The 26,414-nt window shown below is 48.0% G+C and overlaps 1 protein-coding gene across 3 annotated transcripts in view; it reads left to right on the top strand.

Annotated features, from left to right (window-relative positions):
• ZNF395 (zinc finger protein 395) overlaps positions 1 to 26,414 on the top strand; it is a 47,217-nt gene that overhangs the window by 7,678 nt on the left and 13,125 nt on the right. For all 3 annotated transcript variants that reach the window (XM_054023894.1, XM_054023893.1, XM_054023895.1), the window contains exons 2-6: positions 6,893 to 7,150; positions 15,099 to 15,358; positions 17,278 to 17,390; positions 21,996 to 22,231; positions 23,086 to 23,186. In XM_054023894.1, the coding sequence (XP_053879869.1) occupies positions 6,902 to 7,150; positions 15,099 to 15,358; positions 17,278 to 17,390; positions 21,996 to 22,231; positions 23,086 to 23,186 (959 nt within the window). In that variant the 5' untranslated portion in view covers positions 6,893 to 6,901. The remainder of the gene's footprint in view (positions 1 to 6,892; positions 7,151 to 15,098; positions 15,359 to 17,277; positions 17,391 to 21,995; positions 22,232 to 23,085; positions 23,187 to 26,414) is intronic.

Below are 26,414 nucleotides of genomic sequence, written 5' to 3'. Positions count from 1 at the left end.
TGGTAACTGTATTCTGTCTGCTCTCCCTGAAATTCCCTATGTGGTTTCAATTGGATACAATATTCTTCTTCACTTCCTATTGGAAACACTTTTGTAGTGTTACTATGGCTGCTAAATGGCTGTTACTTTCCACTTCAGAGGTGGATTCATTTCAGTGGTGGTTAAAGTGATCCTTATATGGAGCTCATAAGGCACCTTGTAAATCACATGGCTGTCTTTGAGATGGGAGATTCTTTGGGATCAGGGTCAGTTTGAAATTGTGATCACTGTGGCTAATGGGGTTCAGAGTGCTCCTTTTTTCCTGAAATTCTGTGACTGAAATGGTATGTAGGATACAAGAGTGCTGTATAAACTACATATAGCCATCATTGAAATGCGGCCATCTCTGGGGGAGAACTCCACAGCTATTTAACAGCACACAGCAACACCATGCAACAGTTTAGGACTGGAAATGAAAAAGAATGCTGAAGTCAAATGAAACTATATGGGGAATTTCAGTGACAGGAGGCAGAATATAGTTGCTGGAGGTGGTATTAGCCAGGACACCAGGATTTAACACCCAAACTCTTTTGGAAAAGCACCATCAGTCTTTAAAAAAACAAAAGCTGCTAGGACCTTAGTTTTACTTCAATCAGAAAGCTGGCATGTCCAACAATATAGCGACCCCTAGAGGCGTGCAGGTGCATTGCTTCAGTACAAAGTCATACGGAAAGGAAGCACCACTTCCAATACCTTTTCCTGAAGCACCTACGAGGTGGCAGCTGCTTTCTACCTCAGTTTCTTATCTTTAGTGTAATATATTTATCTAGGGCTTGTCTTCACGTACAGCAGTGCTGCGCGGGGGATTAGTTCGGTGTAACTGCATCTCTAAGGGGCGTCGATTTTTCACTATGTCAAAGCCTGTAGTGGAGACCTGACCTTAGTGTGGTACGTTTATTTAATTTGTTAGTCTCTAAGGTGCCACAAGTACTCCTGTTCTTTTTTTTTTGTACGTTTATTTGACGTTTGTCAAATCAGTAGCTTTGAATGGTTTCTCTGAAGCTTGAGGTGGGTTAACATTTGTATTTGGAATTCAAATCCACGTCGTGTGAGTTTGGGCAAGTCTCTTTGGGTACATCTGCGCTGGAGCTGGGGGCGTGCCTCCCAGCCTGGGCAGACAGACGTGCGCTAGCTCTGCTTCAGCTAATGTGCTGAAAATAGCAGGGTGGGGGTTTCAGAACAGGCAGCCCCTCAGGCTAGTCACTCAAGTGCAAGCCTGTCAAACCGCTTGGGTCTAAGCCAACGGTGTCCACACTGCTGTTTTTTGTGCACTAGCTCAAGGTCGGGTTCTCTGGTCTGCTGAGGACGCTTTGCACGGGCAGCACAAAGTGGCCTGAAAGCAGCTAGTGGAGAATTCTCCCTGTGAGGGGAACTCCCCGCTGATGGAGGCAGCCCTGCTGCCTATCCTTGATGCAAGGAGAAAGAGGTGGGGCACGGGTGGGAGGGAGTGTGGTAAGTGGAGCAGAACTACATCCTGTCCTCCACTGGCATAAGTTAGGGCTGCCCCTGTGCTGGTAGCACCATCTGGCTGCTTGCAGCCGCCCTCCTCTACTCATCCAAACACTCAAAGTCTAGTGGATAAAACATAGGGGTGTGTGTGTGTGTGTGTGTGTGTATTCCTGTGTTCTAAATCCAATTGTGGCACTCACTCACTGTGTGACCTTGGTCTAATCACTTTGCTGCTCTGTGCTTCAGTTTCCCCATCTGCAAAATAGGGCACTGTGACTTTGTAATGTGTTTTGAAGATGAAAAGTGCTCAGTATTACTGTAACACTGTTTACCCATGAACAGTGCATGATGTTACAGTCTTTGCTCTTATTTGTTCTTTATGTGTAAACTTGGAAAGTCTGTCCTCCCTTGGCATGAATTCTCCTTGCTCTTAGGAAAACCCATAGTTTTAGACAGAAAAATGTGCATATCTAAAGGAATAGGAAAAGCCAGACGGAGAAGTTCTCTTTATGTACTTGCTACGTGCAGCAGCAGTGAAAAGGGAAAAATCCATTACTGCCCATTTTCAAGGGAGGGGGGAATAATTTTAGAAAAAAGCCTGAGAATAATTACTGTGGACGTGTTAATGTTACCAAGAGAGGAGAAAAATGCTCCTAATGGTGCTTTAACTAAATAAAGTGGAGTGGTAAGACATTGCTACTTCATTAATAACCCAGCATTCCACATGTGAAACTCTTGTGAAACTGGCAAGGCTTATGGGTGAGGGAACTCCATCACAGAAGCTAAGTGACATTCCCAAGGTTACATAGTAAGTCAGTGTCAGAGCTGGAATTAGCTTCTTAGAGTTCCTGGATCCCCGTCCTGTGCTTTGACCACTACAGCATGCTCCCCTCTCTTCCTCCATCTCAGAGCTTTTTATAACTCTTTCTCCTTTTTTATTTTCTTTCCTTCTCTCATCTGTTCTCTTAAGTCCTAAAGGCACAACCCTGAGAGATGTAATTTTTTTTAATTTCACTTTTATTTTTCTTGAGTTCTAGATTGCCCCCCCCCTTTATGATTATTAAACAAGTTTAAATTGTTGAGCCAACATTGCCTTACAGGGAGGAGGTGGTAATGACACAGTTTAGATTTAATTAAACTCTTTGAGGGTTTGATCATGTTCCCACTGAAGGCTCTAGCCAAAATTCCTATTGACTTCAAGGGGAACAGTGTGAATCTTTGTGAAAGAATAAGCATTTGACTGGATTTAAAACCGCAGTTGCATTAAAACACTGATTCTCCCTCTGAACGCTAAAATCAATCCACCTGTTTCGGTGGTGTAGAAAGATAGCTAGAATTCTGTGTCCTAATCTGACTAGAGTCTTGGCCAAGGTGCCAAATTCATTGGGACTTGAGGGCCAAGCGTTGTGTTTAATTATGGTCTGTGGGCCATGGTGCACATCCAAAAATACATATTTACCACAATGCAGAGGGCATCTTCTCTGGCCTATGTTATACAGGAGGTCAGACTAGATGATCCCTTCTGGCCTTAGCGTCTAGGAATCTGTGCATGCCCACTGGTGTTAGTGGCTGGTTTTGCACAGAGATCAAGGGAAGGAATGTCCGTTAGGAGGGAACTAAACATTTAGTTATTGATTATACTTCAGTGCCTGAACACTGCGTTCATCATCAGGGAGAGAATCTATTGGACTGGCCGCACACAATGAGCGTGTGAGAGTGGAACCCCACCCTGGAAGACACATCTGGCTGAAAAGCCTGTTCCTCCCAGGTAGGGAAGGGAGAGGAAAGGAATTCCTGAAGGGTTCAGAAGTGCCAGCCCTAATGTGATGTTTTTGGAGGTGATCATTTCTCTCTTGACTGGTCTGGTGGACGCTCACCTTGCAGACTGTCTGCAGTTCTGGGGCCCACCAGGCCAGAAAAACATTGGCAAACGGGTGGGAATTCAGGGAAGAGCAGCAAAAGCGGTCACCGGGGCTGGGGAGGCTGAAAGGGTGAAGTATGTGCCTTCTGGCAATATAGAGGTATATAACTGCAAACCCCAAGGGTTTACTCAGGTCGGACCAAGGGGATATAACTAGGAGGAGTGGGCTGGAAATTAGAACAGGAACATTTAGGCTGAATATCCCAATACTTCCATAGAATCCATAGATTTATGGCTTCTAAGGCTGGAAGGGACCATTGTGATCGGCTAGTCTGACCTCTATAACGCAGGCCTGCAGAGCAAAGCTCTATAGGCCTGTGGAATAGTCTCCATAAGGAAGGGGTGGAAGCCCCATTGCACGAGTCATGTAAAACTAGACTGGACAAAGATACTGGAGGGGACAGCCCTGCCTAGGTAGTGAGTGTGCAGGTGAACTTTGCCATCCCTCATTTCCATGGTTCTCCTGCTGCATGTGTCCTCTGGGCAGTCTGGCTGACACCTTAACAGTGTGGATGAGCGGAGGTACCAAAGGCTAAAATAATAACTAGTGTTGCCTGGGGGAAATTGAATCCTAGACCAGGAACACACAAGCGAGAGTGAGATGAGGTAATAGAACTAAGGGGGGAGGGGCATATTCGGGCACAGTTCTTCTGCATCTGGAGTCCTGGGTTGGAATCTGGATTCCTTGAGCAATAAAGGGGATCTTCAATATCCTGAGAGACGACTTTGGTCTACATCACGAGTTTGTCAGTCTCGTGTGGCACCACTGTCTCCCTGTGCCCAGTACTGGCAAGTGGATGTTGCGGAATTGAGGGGAGCCCCCGATTGAGGTACATTGGCAGAGTCTCTTTTGGAGGGCTGGGTCTGGAATAGCAAGGGGGCTGCAGGTTGCGTGTAGGAAGCCTTCATGTTCCCTACATGATGTTTGGCTCTCCAGGGCTACTGATATTGTTGGGCCATATCTGTGAACAGTGGATGATGTCGATTTGGAAGATCTATTTGGGGAGAGGAGGGGGCAACACCCACAGGAATGTTACAGGTTAATCACAGGTTCCGATGAGGGGAATCTGATCCGAGGTGGCTGTTAGAAAACCGGGGTTTGCAGCAAATGTGTGTAAAGTGTAGTAAGAGTAACTTTGGATTCTCCTGTCTATTTTCTAAGCTTTCATTGGTCTTGCCTTGCTGGGCTTCCCTGTTTCGGATTGTAAAGCACAGTCTGGGTGCATTATGTGGCTTTGTGGATCGTTGTTGAACCCCTAAGGGGCTTTGTTTGTAAATGTTTATATCTGGCAAGTGATAAAGCCGGGGTGTCGGGAGTTGCCTTGGATGGACTCTAGAACCTGATTTAGTGGCAGCTGAGCTGACAGCCAGGGTAAAACCTCTTAGCCCACTGGATCAGATACTGCCGCAACTGATGAATGTCCTCAGAGCAAACCAGAGCTGTCTGCTGGAGCTGTAAACTTGCCCGTGGTGCGTTCCCATTAGTCCCTGACAGTGTAATTGGTTTAAAAGTGTCTCTACTGATCTTCCTGGGTTGGCAGCCACCCAAAGAGACTGACGTGTAATGATCAATGTGGCCAGAGCATGGGCTCCTGGTTTAACAAGATAAATTGGTGCTTGCAGCTCCGTGCTCATAGGCCACCACACAGTACCATATCCATTGGTGTTGTCTCAACCCTCGTGTGTGCCCCTGGGATGATATACATGTTTGTGCTGCTCAGCCCTGATGTGCACCCTTCCGATAATAATAATAATAATTAATAATTAATATTTATAGTGCTTTTCATCAGTAGATCTCAGAGCACTTCACGGTCTTTAATATGTGGATCCTCACAACACCCTGTGAGGCAGGGCAGCATTTTTGTGGATGGGGAAACTGAGGCACAGAGTGGCTAGTTGACTTGCTCACGGTCACATGGGAAGTCTGTGGTGGAGCAGAGAACTGAACTCCGGTCTCGCAAGTCCTAGGCTAGTGCTCTAACAGTGGATTGATTTAAATCACTGACTTTAATAATGATTTAAATCAGAAAACCTTGATTTAAATCCACAATCTTAATCTTGTTTTGCATTGGTACTTTTTAGCTGATTTCCTAAAGAAAGGTTGATTCTCATTTGTTGATAACCATTAAAACATGTTGGTTTGCAATTGACTATATATAGCTTTTACACTAAATTTGGTGGTGCTTTTTGCTAACCGGACGATACACTGTATCTATACACATTTATTTAAGTAGTTATATAACTTAACTTATGTTTATTCAGAGTCTTAAAGTAGTTAGAAAATTGTGAATGATGCATTTCTACTTTACAAAACTTTGATTAATTTTTTACTTGTGATTTATGTTGGGCTCTGTTTGGATGGAAATTAAAATTCAATTAAATGTACAGAAACATTTTAAAAAGTATTTGTTAGTTAAATACAGCTACCTTTTGATAGGCTGATAGATAAGACAAAACCTTTATCAAAACGTGTTTTGAGTATAAAACTAAGGAGGTATTTTCTGTAGTTATTGAATTGATTGTAGGTCACAAAATCCTTCAGAATTTTAGAACTAGTAGGTCTCCTCCTCTTACACCCCGCTTATGTTCATAGATTGGAAGTGAAAAACAAGCTTTCCTGCTTTTTCAACTCTCAAGTGGTTTCTTAACTTTGAATGAACTAGTGGAATGAACTGAGAGGGCTAGATTCTCTCGCTGCACCTGCAGAAGAGGCTACTGCTGTCAAAAGCCGATTTAGCACTTGAAACTCCGGTTCCAGGTGCTTAATCAGTGGTTGCCCCAGTCCAGTGGTTTCCCTTTCTTTAAAACTTGGCAGCAAATGTCCTGCTTAACAGTATTTTTTTAATTCATGTAAATGATTTAAATAGATTTATGGTAAGTTTAGGGTTTGTCACAATTTAAAATTAAATTTTAAATAAGGTTTTTAAAAAAACTTGATTTACATAAATAAATCTGATTTTCCCCTCCCCTCCCCCCCAATACTTGATTTTTACCCACTCGGTGCTCTAACCATGGGACCTCCTTCCACTGTGTGCAGGAGGGGAGGGAAGCAGAGTCAGTCCAGGCTCAATGAAGAGGTTGAGAAATAACAGCGAGGGGGTGGGATGTGACTTTTCAAAAGGCTGTGAAAAATGATGAGCTGTGATGAGTGCTTTGTGTGGAGGCGTCGTTCCTTCCAGCCAAGGAACTCAAAGCACTTTCCATTTTGCGGGTGGTCAGCGATGTGATCTCCATTTTACAGGTGGGGAGACTGAAGCACAGAGAGACTGGGACGTGGCCAGGGGGGCTCAGTGAGTGTCCCATCAGAACCAGTCATGGAAATGAGGCTTCCTGACTCCCAGCCCTCTGTTTTGAGCACTAGACAGTGCTGCTAGAGGAGCTCAGGGACACTCTCAGCCCAGGACCTTTCACCAGCACTCCAGATGCAGAGCAGTTTGTGTTTTGCACTGGAGGTAATAGCACCTGTCTGTTTGTCCTTTACAGAGTGTCAAGATGGCGAGCGTGCTGTCCAAGCGCCTGGGGAAGCGCTCCCTGCTGGGCACCCGCGTTTCCACGCCCAGCTCCTTGGCAGACAGGATGCTGGGGACGGCCCAAATCCCCACATTGCAGGCGGAGCTCAGCAGAGTGTCTTCCCACCTGGCTTCGTATGAGGGTGGTCGGTGCAAGGAGCAGGGAGAGGAGAGCAGCACGATGCCCAGCTTCCCAAACCTGAACCACTTACAGCTCCACCCAGGACAAAGAGTACGTAAGGAGGCTGTTTGTACGGGCTGACCGGCAGTGTTAATCCCTTGAACCTGGGTGCAGTCTTCTGTGGGTCTGGCTTCACTGCAGAGCTAGCCTGGGCTGTAGGCCAGATGTTACCCTCCCCCTTCCATCCACACAGAAGAACCCCTGGCCCAGGCTTGCGGGCGCTCTAAGCACAAGCGAGCAGGCGTCGCTGAGGGTGGTTTAGGCTTGAGCTAGCATTTCACTTTCCAGCCTGGCAACCCACCCTCTATACAGTGAAAACATGGACTTGCCAGGTCGCTGTTAGTCCTCCAGTCCTATCCCACGATGCCACCTGGGCTGTACTTTCTTGTTGAACTCCTCCCTTCTGCTGTACCTCCATAGCATTTGGACAGAGGTGCCGGCCAAGAAATCCATTTCCCATGCTGCCAGTTGGCCAGAAGCTGTGCCAGCCTTCTGGTAACGCTGTGGTGTGATCCCAGTAAGGCCTATCGGGGCACTCTCGCACGGGAGCCCAGGAAGGACAGACGAGTTCTCCCACTGTATGCGAATGAATTCATAGGGTTGGCCCAGTTTAATGCACCAGTGAGAACCATGGGATATCCTGTTAGAAAATCCAGCCCAGCACACGGACTAGTATAGCACCATTGTGGATGCAACTGCATGGGTCTGACACAGGTAGGGCTTTGCAGGGGGGACACTCCACCAGGACGGGGCTATCTCTGCAGTGAAGACATGCCCTCTGTGGTTCAGGGGATGGGAAATGGGATCAAAGTGTCTGACTGCATTAGTTCAGGGATTAAAATTGAGTTGCTGGCTCAAATCTGGCCTAGCTCTATAATTACTGAGTCATTTGCATCTGCTAGCTGTTGGGTAGCCAGTGTGGAATGAGTTTAGCGGGTTCCCAGTGGACAAGTGTCTCCATCAGCAGCGAAGTGGGTACTAACTGGCTTTTTTGCAGCCAAGCAGTCCAGCTATATTCAACTCTTGGACCAGATCCTCTGTTCCACTTATGTCTAAATCAAGAATTGCCTCTCCTCTGGTGGGTTCCAGGACCAGCTGCGCCAAGAAGCAGTCATTTAAGGTGTCAAGAAACTGTATCTCTGAATCCCGTCCTGTAAGAGCCAGGGTCACAGACCTGTCTTCCTTGTCTCTCTTGGATAAGGAGGAGGCACTTGCCCTGCCCAGGCTGAGTTGGGATTAACCCTCTACCCTGAAGCATAGAATCAAATGAAGTAAAAATCGTAAATGAATTAAACTGTACCATAGAATCTCTATGGATAGTAATTCCATGCTCTAATAATAAGAATATAGCGGTAGGGATATATTACCAACCACCTGACCAGGATTGTGATAGTGACTGTGAAATGCTCAGGGAGATTAGAGAGGCCATAAAAATAAAAAACTCAATAATAATAATAATAATGGGGGATTTCAATTATCCCCGTATTGACTGGGTACATGTCACCTCAGGACGGGATGCAGAGATAAAGTTTCTTGACACTTTAAATGACTGCTTCTTGGCGCAGCCAGTCCTGGAACCCGCCAGAGGAGAGGCAATTCCTGATTTAGTCCTAAGTGGAGCACAGGATCTGGTCCAAGAGGTGAATATAGCTGGACCGCTTGGTAATAGTGACCAGAATATAATTAAATTTAATATCCCTGTGGTGGGGAAAACACCACAGCGGCCCAACACTGTAACATTTAATTTCAGAAAGGGGAACGACACAAAAATGAGGAGGTTAGTTAAACAGAAATTAAAGGGTACAGTGCCAAAAGTGAAATCCCTATAAACTGTGTGGAAACTTTTTAAAGACACCATAATAGAGGCTCAACTTAAATGTATATCCCAACTTAAAAAACATAGTAAGAGAACCAAAAAAGAGCTACCATGGCTAAACAACAAAGTAAAAGAAGCAGTGAGAGGCAAAAAGGCATCCTTTAAAAAGTGGAAGTTAAATCCTAGTGAGGAAAATAGAAAGGAGCATAAACACTGGCAAATGAAGTGTAAAAATACAATTAGGAAGGCCAAAAAAGAATTTGAGGAACAGTTAGCCAAGGACTCAAAGTAATAGGAAATTTTTTTCTTAAGTACATCAGAAGCAGGAAGCCTGCTAAACAACCAGTGGGGGGCCACTGGGCAATCGAGATGCTAAAGAAGCACTCAAGGACGATAAGGCCATTGTGGAGAAACTAAATTAATTATTTTCATTGGTCTTTACGGCTGAGGATGTGAGGGAGATTCCCAAACCTGAGCCATTCTTTTTAGGTGGCAGATCTGAGGAACTGTCCCAGTTTAAAGTGTCATTAGAGGAGGTTTTGGAACAAATTGATAAATAGCAATAAGTCACCAGGACCAGAAGGTATTCACCCAAGAGTTCTGAAGGAACTCAAATGTGAAATTGCAGAACTACTAACTGTAGTCTTTAACCTAGCATTTAAATCAGCTTCTGTACCAGGTGACTGGAGGATAGATAATGTGACGCCAATTTTTAAAAAGGGCTCCAGAGGTGATCCCGACAATTACAGGCCTGTAAGCCTGACTTCAGTACCGGGCAAACTGGTTGAAAGTATAATAAAAAACAATATTGTCAGACACATAGATGAACATAATTTGTTGAGGAAGTGTCAACATGGTTTTAGTAAAGGGAAATCATGCCTCACCAATCTACTAGAATTCTTTGAGTGGGGTCAACAAACATGCGGACCAAGTGTATCCAGTGGATATAGTGTAGTTAGATGTTCAGAAAGCCTTTGACAAGGTCCCTCACCAAAGGCTCTTACGCAAAGTAAGCTGCCACGGGATAAGAGGGAAGGTTCTCTCATGGATTCGTAACTGGTTAAAAGATAGGAAACAAAGGGTAGGTATAAATGGTCAGTTTTCATAATGGAGAGAGGTAAATAGTTGGTATCCCCCAGGGGTTTGTTTTGGGACCAGTCCTATTCAACATATTCATAAATGATCTGGAAAAAGGGGTAAACAGTGAGGTGGCAAAATTTGCAGATGATACAAAATTACTAAAGATAGTTAAGTCCCAGGCAGACTGTGAAGAGCTACAAAAGGATCTTTAAAAACTGTGTGACTGGGCAACAAAATGGCAGATGAAATTTCATGTGGATAAATGCAAAATAATGCACATTGGAAAGCATAATCCCAACTATACATATAAAATGATGGGGTCTAAATTAGCTGTTACCACTCAAGAAAGAGATCTTGGAGTCATTGTGGATAGTTCTCTGAAAACATACACTCAATGTGCAGCGGCAGTCAAAAAAGCGAACAGAATGCTGGGAATCATTAAGAAAGGGATAGATAATAGGACAGAAAATATCATGTTGCTTCTATATAAATCCATTCTACGCCCACATCTTGAATACTGTGTGCAGATGTGGTCACCCCATCTCAAAAACGATATATTGGAATTGGAAAAGGTTCAGAATAGGGCAACAAAAATGATTAGGGGTATGGAATGGCTTCCGTCTGAGGAGAGATTAATAAGACTCAGACTTTTCAGCTTGGAAAAGAGACGGCTAAGGGGAGATATGATTGAGGTCTGTGAAATCATGACTGGTGTACAGAAAGTAGATAAGGAAGTGTTGTTTACTATTTCTCATAACATAAGAACTAGGGGTCACCAAATGAAATTAATAGGCAGCACGTTTAAAACAAATAAAAGGACGTATTTCTTCACACAACGCATAGTCAACCTGTGGAACTCCTTGCCAGAGAATGTTGTGAAGGCCAAGACTATAACAGGGTTCAAAATAGAACTAGATAAATTCATGGAGGATAGGTCCATCAATGGCTATTAGTCAGGATGGGTAGGGCTGGTGTCCCTAGCCTCTGTTGGCCAGAAGCTGGGAATGGGCGACGGGGTGGATCACTTGGTGATTACCTGTTCTGTTCATTCCCTCTGGGGCACCTGGCAGTGGCTACTGTCAGAAGACAGGATACTGGGTTAGATGGACCTTTGGTCTGACCCAGTAGGGCCATTCTTATGTTCTGGTTGTGCTCAGCGGGATGGAGGCCCTTGGAGGGTCAGTGCAGTAGATTGCATGCTCTTAAGGGCAGGGTGCTTTGCAGAGCACTGGATCTGTCTTCAGTGGCATAGGAATGATTGCTGTTCACAGAATCATAGAAATGTAGGACTGGAAGGGACCTTGATAGGTCACGTAGTCCAATCCCCTGCACTCCTGGCAGGACTAAGTATTATTGTAAACCACCCCTGACAGGTGGTTGCCTGACCTGTTCTTAAACATCTCCAGTGATGGAGATTCCCCAACTTCCTTAGGCAACTTGTTCCAGTGCTTAACTATCCTGACAGGAAGTAACAGGAAAAGGTCTGAGTGTGGCTGTCAGAAATGGAGCAGGGCAGCTGCTGATCTGCCACCAGGGCCCCATAGTTCTTCCTAGAGAATTGTAAAACATATTTAAGGCAGATCTCTTAAAACAAAGTGTCAATAAGGCCCTCATTTTATTTTTTTTTGGCTTGCACACAGAACCGTCCTACAAGCTTACAGAGAAGCCAGATTCCTTTTGCTCTACATTTTTAAACACATGACAGGGAGGGCTGTTTTCTCCAGTACACATCAGTGTTGGGCTTTTTTGTTCTTCACACTAGACGCAGCATAAAAATAGTCATTGGGAGTGGGGTGCTGTATTTACATACCAGCGACAGATGACTTTTTTGTGTTTGGTTGCTTTGCAGCCTCAGCAGATGCTAGAGCATACGTGTTCTGCTGCTCAGTGCTTGGCTAGGTCTGGGGAGCCCGCCGGCGTAGTTAATTGTGGAGCCTCATTCCTTATTATCTGCAAAGAAACTCTTGGAGAGAAGCGGGGTGTAGTGGTCAGGAGCTCCTGCGTCCTAATCCCCACACTGCTGCAGCTGCTCTCTTTGAGTTTGGGCAAATCACATGCCCTCTCTGCTTTGGTTTCTGCATCCAGTGTCCGCTGAGACATTTTCTCTCTGCCTCAGAGCACTGTGCATTTATGTATCCATCGTATACAGGCCTGTCCACACATCACCTCTGGTATTTAGGTATAGGAGTGCATGTCCCTATAAATAGCTATGAACACTAACCTACACAAGTGTAGTATATTTCAGCACAGATATGTTTACCTTAATAAAAATAGACTCTTAGAAGCTAGGGAGAGAAGCAGCCGAGTAGGTCATTGGGTGACCTTGAGAGAAAGAGGAAGAGGTTGAATATTTCCTCTACTTTCCTCTGTGGAGTAGCTGAGAATGGGGGCCAGTCATGACATGAATGAAAGCTCTTCTTTGCCAGACTCTGCCTGTCTTGCGAAGGAGGGTGCATATTCCATTGGTTTTGTCCACCCACGCAAATGAAGAAAAGTCTCAGCTCTTGGGTTTTCTTTTCTCCCTTTCCTTAGATGGTTGATCAGTCCCGTTCCTCTGAGGATTTGACGCTTTTAACCAAGGAAACCTCCTTTCTCCCTCGCCTGTCTTTTTGTTTCATCCACCTGCTATGTCTTGTCGTAACCCCCCATTGTAAGCTGATTAGGGTGGGGACTGTCTTGGTACTTCATGGCTCTGCTCACCTAGTGCAAGGGACCCTGATAGCTACCGTAATGCAAATAATAAGGGGAACCCAAGGATGTGACATGGGGAGGTGATGGGGCTGGTTTCTTTCCTTTTGGGGAGGAATGTTTTACTGTGTCTGTTGGTTAGGCGGTCAGAGCAGTCATTTAAGGGGATAGTTGATAGCTGCGGCTAGAATACATTTTCCTTCCTCTGTGCTGGCGTCCCGTCCAACTTGCAGAGGCAAGATTTAATTTCTGTTTATTCTAGGTGTGGGGGAGGGGGCGTTCTGGGGAAAAATAGTCGTGTCTCTCCCCTCTCTCCCCCCCTCCCCCCCCCCCCCCGAAATTAGGCTACAAGGGTCATATTTATTGCTGGCCTAAACAGGTACAACTCCATTGACTTCCATGCAGTTGTACCCATTTATGCCTGCCATGAATTTTGCTCTGGGGTTGTATAGTGGAGGTTCTACAAGAATGCCACCCTGTAAATGGGGCGGGGGAGAGGTTGGTCTCCAAACTCCTGCAGTCCTGCTCTGACTGTTAAAGGGGCAGTTGCCACCATCCCGGCTAAGAAGTCTCTTCAAGCATTATATCCTCCACTTACTTTTCTGTGTGTTTCTGTACTGAATGCACCAGCTGTTCACTCTATCCGTTTTGTACTGAAGTTTGGCTTTGCATTATGAAAAATCCATACCCTTGTAGGACAGCATGGTTGTCACTGATATGTTGAATAACATGGCCAGTTGGAACTACTTCTTGGTAATAATAGGGGTTAGACACCCTAAAGGCTCAGCCCCCCCCCCCCGATACTTGGGCTAATAGAGAATCTCCTTTTAGCAATATATAAACACAGTCAACCTGTGGAACTCCTTGCCAGAGGATGTTGTGAAGGCCAAGACCATAACAGGGTTCAAAAAATAACTAGATACATTCATGGAGGGATAGGTCCATCAATGGCTATTAGCCAGGATGGGCAGGAATGGTGTCCCTAGCCTCTGTTTACCAGAAGCTGGGAATGGGTGACAGGTGGATCAATTGATGATTACCTGTTCTGTTCATTCCCTCTGTTGGAAGACAGGATACTGGGCTAGATGGACCTTTGGTCTGACCCAGTAGGGGCATTTTTATATGGCCTGACACACAGCTGAGCAGTTCTGAGTGCAGCAAGTGGAGGGCAGTGATGTGTGTGTATGGAGCCATATAATGTACACATACAAGCTTGGTCCTTACCATGTTTCTATGCTTGAAATGAAGGGATCCAGACAATTTATTTGTAAATCTCTTGGAAGTTGTGTTTTACCCTGTATTCCACAGCCCTTTGTCCAGCTGAGTTTAAAGGGACCTTGTTCAAGTTGAAAATCCTTTTTAATTAAATCCTCTCCCTTGTTTCTAATAACATCTTCAAACTTTGAAATTGAGAAGTAAAGAAATCTGACGTACTTTCAGCATTTCTGCTGGTCTTGCATTTTAGGTTTCACTCAGTCTGGCAACTGAAAGCAGCCTCGTCAGTTTCATGTTTGTCTCTAGTCTGTTTTCCTTTCCTGGTCTCATGCTCCCACACGGTACTGCAATGTTGTTGAGTTTATTTTTTTTCATGGGAATGTTTCGAATACATTTTTGTAAAATTTTGTTGTTGCAAAAACCTAAATTTGGCTGAAATCTGACCTGCCAGGGCCCAATTTTCCTCCCATTCAAATCAACAAAACTTCCATTGGGTTCGGAGGGAGCTTTCCAGTTCTTCTTTATTCCATGGGGGCTCTGAGGAATACCACCACCTTTGTATTTACCCCCTTGGGGAGTCCCTGTGTTACGCTGCTGATCACATGGAGTGATGTCTTGCTGTTGCATCAGCCAGGACCATATGTGGGGGGGGGGACGACCATTTGGGTCCCAGCAGGCAAATGGAGAAAGTCCCGAGATTGCTAATACTGTTTCACTTAGGGCAGGTCTTCATTACAGGGGGGGTTGATTTAAGATACGCAAATTCAGCTACGTGAATAGCGTAGCTGAATTTGACGTATCGGAGCAGACTTACCCCGCTGTGCGGATGGCGGCAAAATCAACCTCCACGGCTCCCCATCGACGGCGCTTACTCCCACCTCCGCTGGTGGAGTAAGAGCGTCGATTCGGGGATCGATTGTCGCGTCCCGACGAGATGCGATAATTCGATCCCCGAGAGATCGATTTCTACCTGCCGATTCAGGCGGGTAGTGTAGACCTAGCCTTAGAGCAGTGGTGCAGAATAGGGGTGCTGAATTGGTGGATAGAAAACCCCTGGCTTTATGCCATTCCCAGTGATAGAATCCTTGCAATCGGGGCCTTGTACAGGAGGATGCCCAGAGACAGAGCAGGTGAGCTTTGGCTGGATTTTGTTAAAGGATGGAAAGTAACCCTGATCAGCTGTGACTTGTCCTCACGTAGGTTTACGTCACCTATAACGGGCAGGAGTGCGCTGGCCTGGTAGAGCAGCACAGTCAGCTGAACGACGAGGTGCAGGTGCTGCTCGAGGTGCAGGGAGTGCACACCTGCTGGAAGACAGAAGACGTGAGACTGGCTGAGATGCAAAGATCACCGCCCCCTACCCTTCCGATGGACCATAGCCCTGCCACTGCGATGGATCAGAGCCCTGCCACTGGATCAGTTCAGAGATCGGTTTCTAGGAATATTGATGTACCTAAAAGGTATGTGTCCTCGGCTGGTTGGCACTTTTAGCTTTGGAGACTGATTCTGTTCCATCTTGCCTGGTTCGATAGCTGGGCACGTGCACTGGTTGCTTACAGAATCCCTCCTCTCTTTCTGTTCTAAACTAGTATGTAGTGTTGCTGAAAGCTGTTAAACAGCGACTGGATTCTACTCCAGAGGTGGCTGCATTTCCATGTGGGGGTGAAATGATCCCTGTGTATCGTTTATAAAATGCCCTAGAATCCTATAGTATAAAACATATTTATGGAAACAGTTGCACGTGGCAACATAAAATGTGGGATGCTGAATTCTGGTTCTGCTCATGGTCACTATGGCTAACATAGAATCCGAGTCCCCTAGTTTGGGAGGGCTCATGGGCGTAGTAAAAATCTATCAGGAGTCTGCAGCGGAGCTGTAAGATTGCACTGGAAGCTCAAAATAAAGCACAGGCGCTAATTTCTAGAATGGTCCTTAGTGTTTGTTTACCCAGAGCAGTAAAATGCTGTTTGTTTCAGTGTATGATGAGAAATGAGCCATCTCCTATCTCTGCCTTGTTCGTACATGGGATGAGACCACGTCATTGTGACGTGCTGTGTCAGCCTCTCCAAAGGGTGGATTATCCAGAGTGCTGTTGAATTTAGGATTAAGAGGATTTTTTTTATGGTGGTTTAGGAGAAAAAAAATGTTCTCTGCTGAAGCAAACTTCCCTCGTGGCAAGTTAGAAATCGCTCCGGTTCTGTTTGGCCCGGGACAGCAGAGTGGGGAGAGGTCACAGGGGAAAAGAGACATGTGGTGAGACATGCAGCCTCAGTATGTGAACAATTTAGGATTGGGAAGCTAAGCAGGTTTGGGTCTGATTAGTGCTTGCATGGGTGACTTCCAAGGGAACCACTTGGAGGCAGAGGAAGTTAGCTGCAGCTAACTGTAGACAGCTGGGTTGTTTTCTGAACCCTGGCCTCTGTGTGGTGCTAGGGGCAACGTGTTGCTACAGAGGTTGTGTAAATGCATGAGAATTTAAACAGAGGACCTAGTCGTTTTGTGGAGCAGCTCTTACCCCCAGAGCCACTGTTCACATGCGCCTACAATAATCCTCAATTTCAGCTTCCACTTAAACTGTTAAATACAAAAGTCTCTCCCGAGCCCCAGCCTCTGTTCCCTGGTCTGTGCTGCACTGATCCTTTCGTAAGCATGAGTCTTAGAGCAGCAGCATTGCTCGTGCTGTGACTAGGCAGTAGTGTCCCCACCCATGCGCTCGCTTTGCTGGGGTTTTGGGGGAGGGACAGACACCTAGGACTCAGGGCTGGATTTTTAAAGGTATTTAGGCTGTTAAAGATGCAATGGGAGGCACTTTTGAAAATCCCACTTGATGTCGCTTGGCACCTTTAGGCATCTAAATTCCTCTCAGAATCTGGGCCTGACTCCAGATGGGGAACAGACGGAGTCGAGATCCCCAGGCTGGCTTGCTGCTGCAGTGGGGTGGGGGAACGAGTCCTGGCAGAGATGGGGAGCTCAGGGCTGTTAAAAAGCAGCGCCAAGGGAACGTCTTCTCTTGAGGGTCTCCTGTCTCATTGCCAGAAGCTACCTTCCTGCCGGGGCGGATGTAGTAGGTAGCATTTTTCTCCCCAGTCCTCCCCCCAGCCATCAGCTTAACCTCTCGCATGAGTGATGGGCTTTCTATACACAGGAAGGCACGCTGGGATCCTGTGGAAAGGAAGGAGGTACACAAAAGTAAACAATTATCATTAGACCCCTGTGGGTCCAATCAGCCCTGAGTGTAACACCTTTGGCTTCTGTGTTTGCTCCAGTGGCCCTTTTGATTGTAGGGGGTCTTTGACATTGAATCCTCGCCTTGTCTCCTGAATAGCTGCCTTCCCCTCCCCCACTGAAGTCTTTAATGTTTCTCCGTCTCCTGGTGCAGGAAGTTGGATGCTGCTGTGGAAATGGACGAGATGATGGCAGCGATGGTGCTGACTAGCTTGTCCTGCAGCCCTGTGGTGCAGAGCCCGCCCAGCCGCGAAAGCAGCATGCCGGGTGAGTCCGATCGTGCAGCTGGACGCTGGGGTCCCAAACCTGCCTGCCTCTGTATTTCAGCAACCAGAGGCTGAATTGAATTGTTTTTGTGGTACCCCTGAAGAAGGCGGGGAAAACTGTTCACCTCAAACAATAAGTTTTCCCAGGTAACCAGAGCCCCAAGTGCAATGTGAGCAGATAACTGTCAGACTGCCACTTCCATCTCATTGCACTCTCTGATGTCCCAGCATGCTCTCTGCTGGTGATGTCACCTTCGCCATGAAACTCTGCTGCAGATTGGAGCCAGCGTTTGGGGTCAGGTACCTAGAGAGGCCACGTGCTGCAGTGGATAAGCCATTGGGCTGGAAGTCAGTCGTCTGATCCATTCTAATGTATCTCCGGATCGAGAATGTGGTTGGAGATGTTCTCTGTCTATGTGCTGGTGAGGGAATTATCGGTGGGGGCTCGACGGCTGTGGGTACATACAGAACTCTATCTGCCTGGCTGTGTTGGTGGGGGGGGGTGCTCTGACCGACGTAGCTGTGCCAGCAGAAGCCCCTCGTGTAGACGCACTTGTTCTAGCAGACCTGTCTTTTTCCTGTTTTGGGGCAGCTGGAATAAACCAGGCTGGTAAAAGCACAGCTTTGCTGGTAGAAGCTGCATCCATACTGGGGGTGCTGTGGTAGTAGAGTACAGTACGCTGCCATGTACCTGAAACCCTGTTGTCCGAACCTCTGCATTATCCGAAGCTCTTCCTTGCCCCCCACCTACCCGATGCTGGGGGACAAGGAAGGGATTCAGATAATGTGGAGGCTTGGATAAGAGCTCACAGACCCCCCCTCCTCCCCCCAGCCAGGACTGTGAGGAGGAGGGGGAGCAAGAGGAGACCCCAGCCATGGGGGAGGCCGCCCTGCTGCTGAATGGTTCCTGTGGCAGTGCAGGGAGCCCTCTGCCCCCCGCTGTCATGGGAGTGAGTGAGCAGGGCTGTGACTGCGGAGCTGCGGAGGGCTCCTTGTGCTGCCAAAGGGCTGGTGGCACCCGATCTCTGCAGGCACCAGGTACAGGGAAGCCTGCAGTCTTGGTGGGGCAGAGCAGAGACTCCTGGCCAGGACTGTGAGGAAGAGGAGGATGAGCCCCACACCATGGGGTGGTGTGGTGGGGGGTGGTGAATCTGCTGGTGAATGGCCGTATGGCTTTTGCCCTCCCGATTATCCAAATAAAATCCATGTCCCCTCTGCTATCTGGCTTAATAGAGAGTAGGCATGTACCTCTATTGGTAGAGTGCTCCTCGTGTAGACATGGTGCAAGGCAACAGTTACATTGCTCCAGTGGCATGTAGCAGTCATGGGACAACCTGCCTGCAGAGGGCGAGCAATCTCCCAGGGTGATAGGGCCAGTCTCGGGGAGGGGTGGGGGTTTGGAATATTAGGACAGAGACCTCGAAATGGAGCTTCATATTTGTGGGGAGTTGGTGTGCCAGGTTCTACATGGCAACCTTTGTTACTAAGCACATGGGCTGTATTAGCTGGAGCTCTTCCAGTTGTCATTCCCAGACCTCAGGAATAGCAGTGATGGAGCCTGAAGGCCCCGCATGTCTGGGTTAGTGTGGACGCTGCCAGGCTGTGTCCGATGGGATGGGATGGGATCTTCTGGCCCGTCAGAGATGGATGTGGGAAGTGTTCGCTGCCGTGGCTATTTCGGGCTCCAGCTGAGCCAAAGACTCTCAAAGGACCCAAGGCTGGGGACAGCCGTAACAATCTGAGAGCAGGTGCCCTGGCAGTAGAGGAAGCAAGTTCTTTAAGTGCTTCCCTCTTCCTCCCAGCATCGCCTTAGTCTTGCCAGGGCTCAGTTCGAGCCTGCGGCTTTCCACCTAGCTGCTGCTCGTAGCTAAGTGCTGGGAGATGGTGCCGATTGCATTGGCTGTCGAGCTGGGTCGTGTCCGCGCCCGCCTGGCATGCAGCCTGCATTTTCCCAACAGCATCCTGTAGACCTGGAATAAAATGAGGGAGAGGATTGAGACTGCGGGGATGGGGGTCGCGGGACTGGCGGGGTCTGTGACGACCCTGTGAGCTCAGCCTGAGAAGAAGGACTTGAGCCATTTTCAAGTGTTTCCAGGCATCCTCGCGACTTCTTGGAGGCTGAAGAAGAGTCTTTGGTGCTAAATGACAAGTCAGTCAAATGCAGCAGAGAGGTGCAGCCAGCCGACTGGCTGGAATTCCCCTGTCAGTGAGTGGGAGGAGGACATCTACCAGGTGCTCTGTCTGACCCATGCCCTGGCCCGTCCTGACTGAGAGGGATCCAGGATACTGGCAGCTGACAGCCGGTAGCTTCTTGATTAGACTGGGGTCTAATTCCCAGCTCCTTAGACAGGTCACATAACCCTCTGTGCCCCAGGTTTCAGGTCTGTAAAATATGGTCTATGGCTGAAAGGCATTTTATTGTACAAGCACCGGGTTTTATTTGAAATATCCCTACTTGGTTTGTTGTTTTTGTTTTTTCATATTTTCTATCCAAAAATTTTTTAAAATAACATTTTTTTTAAGCCCCTCCCTACTTCAGAGAAATGTTCAGGGTCCGGTTCTGACCTCGCTCATGCTGGTGTCTGTCGGGGGAATGTGAGGTCCGAATCCCTCTTATAATATTACACAGGGGGAAAAAGGCCAGGGACACGGCCATTCTGCAGAAGTGTCCCATGGTGTGTATGGGCCAGCAGCGGTGGATGTCCTCGGTATCTCCTGCAGAGGGACCTTTACTGGGCTTTTGCTACAAATCCCTGCATAAGTGGGTCTGGGTGTCACGAGCAGCATGTGGGCAGGGAGGAGAGTGTAGCTTAATGTATTGAATTCCTCCCGGAAAGCCTGAGTTAGGAGTGCCGGAACCCCTGTTTTAATTGGGAGACAGCTCTTCTGGCTGGCCCCCCCCCTGCTCTTATTTATTCGGAATTGTTTGTTCTAATTATCAGGCCTAACAGATTGGGATGAACCAACTGAGAATTGCGGGGAGGGGGAAGGAAGACTGGCTTTCCAAAAGAGTCTGCGCATGGGAGTGCTGGCTGTTCAGAAGCCATGGGGCTCCGCAAGCAGGGTGCTTTGGGACAACTGCTTTAATGCGGGTCTTCCTGAACAGCTGGCCAAGCTGGGAGGCCATATACATTCCTCGAGAGAGAGGAGAGCATAACCCTGCCCTGTACGATAGATCGGCAAGACCTATTCTGGGAGCCGCAGGCATGGGAGCACGGAGTGTCCGGCTCCTTTTTTTAGCAGTGGCTCCATTTCCAAGTAGTCAAGTGGATGTAGGTGGTTAAAAATAGGCATCTGCAGCTGTGGGAAATGGCCATGTCCTGCCACTGGGCTCACTCTCTGCGCGGGGACTTGGCTCTAACTAGCAACAGGCAAGCCCTCGAGGGGCTAGGCCTGAGAGTCTCTGCCACGCCCTGCCCAGAACGCTTGGAAACAGAAACCGGGTTAAAGCGAAATAAATGAACTTGCATTCAGACCATCCGTCACTAAAGGCACAGCTATGCTCTTCCGTGGAGAGAGTGCATGCAGGGCAGCTGGGCCAGTGTCCTACATTATAACGTGCATTCCCCTAGAGAGCAGCTGTGTCTCGCTGAACAGCCCAGCAGCTTCCGTGCCCTTAATTGAAAAAGACGCTGCAAGAGTCTATTGAGACATTGGCGGGAGGGATAGCTCAGTGGTTTGAGCATTGGCCTGCTAAACCCAGGGTTGTGAGTTCAATCCTTCAGGGGGCCATTTAGAGATCTGGGGATTGGTCTGTTGGACTAGATGACCTCCCGAGGTCTCTTCCAATCCTGATATAATCAGCCTTCTGTGCCATCTGGGGAAAAGTTTGTCTTCAGGTCGATGGAGCCTTTTGGTTCCTGGGGGAGTAAATCTCCATGCCAAACCAGATTCCCAGTTCCGGCTGGGCCAGTGATGATGTGAGAGAGGCTTTATTGTGGTATTTCAGCCCTCCTGTTGCCATCCTGGCTAGAACCTGTAGCTGCAGAACTGTTGGAGGAGGAGGAAGATTCTCTGTTCTTCTCTGAAATCTTCCATCCAGGGCTCTCAAAACGCTTTAAGACAGTGATTAAACGAATCCTGTGAGGTAGGCAGCATTACCTGCGTTTTACGGAAGGAGACGCAAAGGCAGAGGGAGGCACAGGGCCACGCAGTGAAGCGTTGAGAGAGCTGGGCATAGAATCCAGGGCTCCTGGTTCGCAGTCCTGTGCAGTAGGGAGAAGGTAAATGTTACACATGTTTTGATCCTGAGGCCTGTGGTTTAAGTTTTGGGCCAAAGGTCTGTGTTCTGATTGCGTCCACGGCATCCTTAATGGCGATGTAACCCCGGGGAAAGTGCGTTATGTGTCTCCCCACCATGTCTGATCCACAGAGGATGTGAGTGTTACAGGCCCTGGTGCTTGGTCGAGCTGTAGGGACGGATGCTTGTAGCTTCAGAGGTCTGTGATTCAATCCTGGGTGTTAGTCAAGATGGAGGTAATTGAACAGACCGACTGGAGAGGGGCAGGGGGCTGGGAGCAGAGCTACCGCATCCTGCAGGCAGGAGCTATGTTTGTGCCTATTGGTTTTAATGTCTGTTCCCGTCTCCTCTTTTCCCCTGACTCAGCGTCCCAGGCAGCCTGCGACTCATGGAAGGAGAGTGGCGACGTGTCAGACAGCGGCAGCAGCACCACCAGCGGGCACTGGAGTGGCGGCAGCGACATCTCCACCCCATCACCCCCGCATCCTGAAGCCAGCCCCAAGTACTCGAGCGAGGCCTTGAGCTCCCCTCAGGCTGATGATGGCTTTGAGACAGACTCGGATCCCTTTCTTCTCGATGAGCCTGCCCCAAGAAAGAGAAAGGTACCGAGGGCAGGAGGGGCAGGGGGAACTTTGCTGTGAACTTTCAGTCATGGGATCTGCACTGCCCAGTGAAACTGACAAGGTGTTTAAGTTTCACCTGTCTCTGAAGCTAGCAGGAGAGAGCGGAAGCAAAGTGCCTCTTACTAACCCTTGGCAAGCTTCACCTTGAAATCCCAGAGCAGAAGGGGTGCTGGGGATGGGAGAAGGGAAGAGACCCCAGGGATACAAAGGGGATTGGCGGAGAAGAAGAGACAGAAGTCCAAGGGTCAGTTGCCTGCCATCTCCCCAGATCCTGCTAGTGACTCCGGAGTGCTCCCTGCTCCCATTCACTCCTGTCCTTCACCAGCATTTCCCACTCTGCCTGATATCTATGGCCAGAGTAGGGAGCCAGGGGTGGGTCAGGGGAGTGCTCTGTTCCATGCACTGAGCTTTTTCTCGGCTCAGTTCCCTGCTCTGTCCACATGGGCCAGGTGGAGCAGGCACACGGATCATCAAAGGGGCCGGAGGGAGGGGGGAAGAAGTGTATGGGCAACAAGCAGCTTTGATGTAAACTTTAGGGCAAGAGAAAGAGGAACGGAAAGGGAGAAACGGGCAGGATGGGAGGGGGGATGTAAATCCAGACAACCGGCGTCTTCCTTGTGTCTGGCTGAAACTTGGCACCTCTGTGGACTGGCACCTTGAGAGGGCCAGGGAGGCCCAGGATTGTGTGGGGGGTTGATGGGACAAAAGGGCAGCATCGTGGAGCCTGTTTTCAGTGATCCTGAGTGAATCTTAATTCTCTGAGGCTGTTTCTGTCCCTTCTGAGCTGGGCTAGGGAGTAACCTTTCCGTGCCATGGGGCTGTCTTTCTCCTAGAACTCGGTGAAGGTGATGTACAAGTGCCTGTGGCCAAACTGTGGTAAAGTCCTGCGATCCATTGTCGGGATCAAGCGTCACATCAAGACCCAGCACCTTGGGTAAGACCTTGAATGGTGATTAACCTGCAGAACCCAAGCAGGGCCGGGGGTGCGGGGAGCTGGGGGCAGAAGGAAGAAGGAATTCCACAGGCTCACAGAATTAAAAGATGGAATCAATTTGGCAGGACATAGTCTCCCAATTGAGGATGTATTGGGTGTCAAACTGGTACTGCCCTGGCCTGTATGAAGTGAGTTTAGAGCTTGGTGGGTAAAGCACATCAGTCTCCAGAGCTGTGGGTGCAAAGTTCCTGTCACCAGCGCTTAGGGCAGATGCCAAAGGATTTGCTGCTGCACTTGATCTCCACTAAACCTGCTGCTTGGACTAGTAGGGAGGGCAGAAAGCTACCCTGGCTAGAGAATTGCTGCTGGCCCAGATGGCTGGTGGCTGCCATAACCTGCTTTCCAGCCCTCCCCGAGCCCTGTCCCTCTCGGACACCACCGGGATGGGCCGCATATAGTAGCTCAGGGCTGCGTTGCCCACCCCGTGCCCTTCCCTTCTGTTCTCTTCTCCATCTTTCCATCCTTTTCTCCCTCCCCCATCTCTCTGTGTCCCTCTTCCCTCACGTTTCCTGCTCCCTGGCTCTGATAACTCTTCTCCTGCTGCCTTCCACCCCCACCTTCACCCAAGAATACAATAAGAAAAGGTAGATTTGCCAACCATCATTCTGCTCGTGCATTGCATCCCTTTTCTTCAGCCTCTCTCTGTCTTGTCTATTTTAAAGCAGAAGTGCTTTGGGACAGGAACTGTTTGTTTGTGTGATGGCTGCCGCTTTGGCCAACACCCAGGGGCCTCCAGAGCTAAAATTATGAGTCTCTGCAGCCTGAGCTAAGAGTTGAGTGGGAAGTGAGGCTGTATCAGGCTCATACAGAGGGGGATGCATTACTGACCAGTGCATTACATTTGGCACAATGGAGGCCCTAATTCTGTTTAGGGCCTTTGGACACAGCTAAAATACAAATAAATAACAATGACGGAGATTGGGAGGTATCAAGAAGGGGAGATGGGATGTATCTTTAAGGTCCTTCTCCACCCCCCCTCACCCCCCAGGGTAGTAGGAACTGAGACAGTTAAAACTGGTATTTCTTGGAAACAAGCCCTTTGCTTTATGCTCCTCTTTAAGCTGCTAATTAACTGAACAGAACTCAAGTAATGACTATAGTCCAGTGGTTCTCAAACTTTTGCACTGATGACCCCTTTCACATAGCAAGCCTCTGAGTGCAACCCCCCTTTAGAAATTAAAAACACATTTTAATATATTTAATACCATTATAAATGCTGGAGGCAAAGTGTGGTTGGGGGTGGAGACTGACAGCTCACGACCCCCCATGTAATAACCTCGTGACCCCCTGAGGGGTCGTGACCCCCAGTTTGATAACCCCTGCTATAATCAAGTATCAGAGGGGTAGCTGTGTTAGTCTGGATCTGTAAAAAGCTACAAAGAGTCCTGTGGTACCTTATAGACTAACAGACGTGTTGGAGCATAAGCTTTCGTGGGTGAATACCCACTTTGTCAGATGCATAGTTGCTCAGTTCACCTAAGGCCTGTTTCTGTTGTGGCGGAGCCCCCTAGTGGCAATTCAGGGTTGGTTCTCCAGGCATTGCAAATTCCCTAAAGCGAAGGAATGTAAAGGTGGGACATGAGTGAGCTGTAAGCGCCTCTCTCCCAGCCCATCAAGGGCCCAAAGTAAAGAATAAGTGGCTGCACCTCCAGCCAGGGGGGCCCCTTGCTGTCCCGTCCGACTGATACAAGCACAAGCCGCAAAGTGTGACACTTCTGCATTTGTACAGCAACTGTGGTACAGTGAGGAAAGAGGCTTATATCACACAAGAGCAGGACGTGCAGGGGAAGCTAACGTCCCGTCAAACCTCCTGCTAGGCTAATGTTTAAAAAAAAAAAAAAAAGAAAAATCCAGCCTCAAATGGAAGTTGGTTTTAGTTTAGTTTTTGTGTTCCATGGTCTCCCTGCTGTACTGTACAAGTTATCACAGAAGAGAAGCTGTGTCTGAACATAGGGCTGGGAGCCAGGAACTCCTGGGTTCAAAGCCATGGCCATGGGCAAGTCACAGTCTGTCCGTCCCCTTGTGCCTCAGTTTCCCCATGTGCAAAATGGGGATAATTCTTCCCCTTCTTGTAGGGATATCGTGGTGTTGTCCATTCTAAAAACCCATGACTGCCACTCAGTCCCCCATGCCAATGTGGTTTTACAGCCTCACATTTTCCTGTTTTGTGAAATTGTTTTTTTTTTCTCTCGCCTTGTTTCCACGTGAACGCTCCAAACAAACAATGGGGGAAACTAACTATACAGAGGACGTGGGGAAAGTGACAAAACACGAAATACTGTCAGGTGCACAAAATAAACGTGCTGGCAATATAGAGAAAAAACCTCTTTTCTAATTTCTTTCCTACACTCCTCTCGGGTTTTATTTGCAACAATGACCGATAAAACAAAATTAGTAAGCAGTGAGATTTTGAAGCGGATGATATCTATTTAACTAGTTAATACTTCTAAATCCCTTTGAAGATATAAGGCACCTTCCCATATACGTGCTAAATATTACTGGGGCAGTGACTGTAGACCATTGATGCCCTGAAGCTTCAGGGTATGTCTGGACAGCATTTTGGAGCCCTCAGGAGCAAGCCTCCCAGCCCAGGTTAGCAAAACAGCTGTGTTGACACCGCTTTGAAGTTGCTGTTTCAGCCCCAGCTTCAAAGCGTTGTCCACACAGCTATTTATACAGCTCTCACGCAAGTCCTGTTAACCCAAGTCTGTCAGCCAGGTCTGGGATGCTCACTCCAGCAGGCTCTAAAATGCTGTGTAGATGTACCCTTAGAGTCCAAAGGTTTGTTTGACACGTCTTCCGTACTTTCTGATGTACGTGACACAACACAGGCGATGCTGAGCAAAGGAACCGAAGTAACTGAATCTTTATGCAGCCAGGAAAGGGAGAAAGGAAAAATATTCATTTCCCAAAAACAGCTAACAGCACTGGATATGGTGGCAGGAAACGTAGATGGTATGAACGGGGGTCACAGAATATTGCCAGAACTGCATGCGGATGTTGCGTTACAATGTTTTACTGGGTCAGCATGTGCTGGTGCTGCTATGTGATTATTTCATAGCCCTTTGCATCTCCATTTGGGGACCAGCCAGCTCTCCGGGTTTCAGTACGACTGGTGTGGGCAAGCCCGTCAGCATTCCTGCACGGAGCAATAGCTCGCTGTTGTCT

Source organism: Malaclemys terrapin, chromosome 3, assembly GCF_027887155.1.
Source record: "Malaclemys terrapin pileata isolate rMalTer1 chromosome 3, rMalTer1.hap1, whole genome shotgun sequence".
Lineage (NCBI taxonomy): Eukaryota > Metazoa > Chordata > Testudines > Emydidae > Malaclemys > Malaclemys terrapin.
This window is presented reverse-complemented; position numbering and strand designations above follow the sequence as displayed.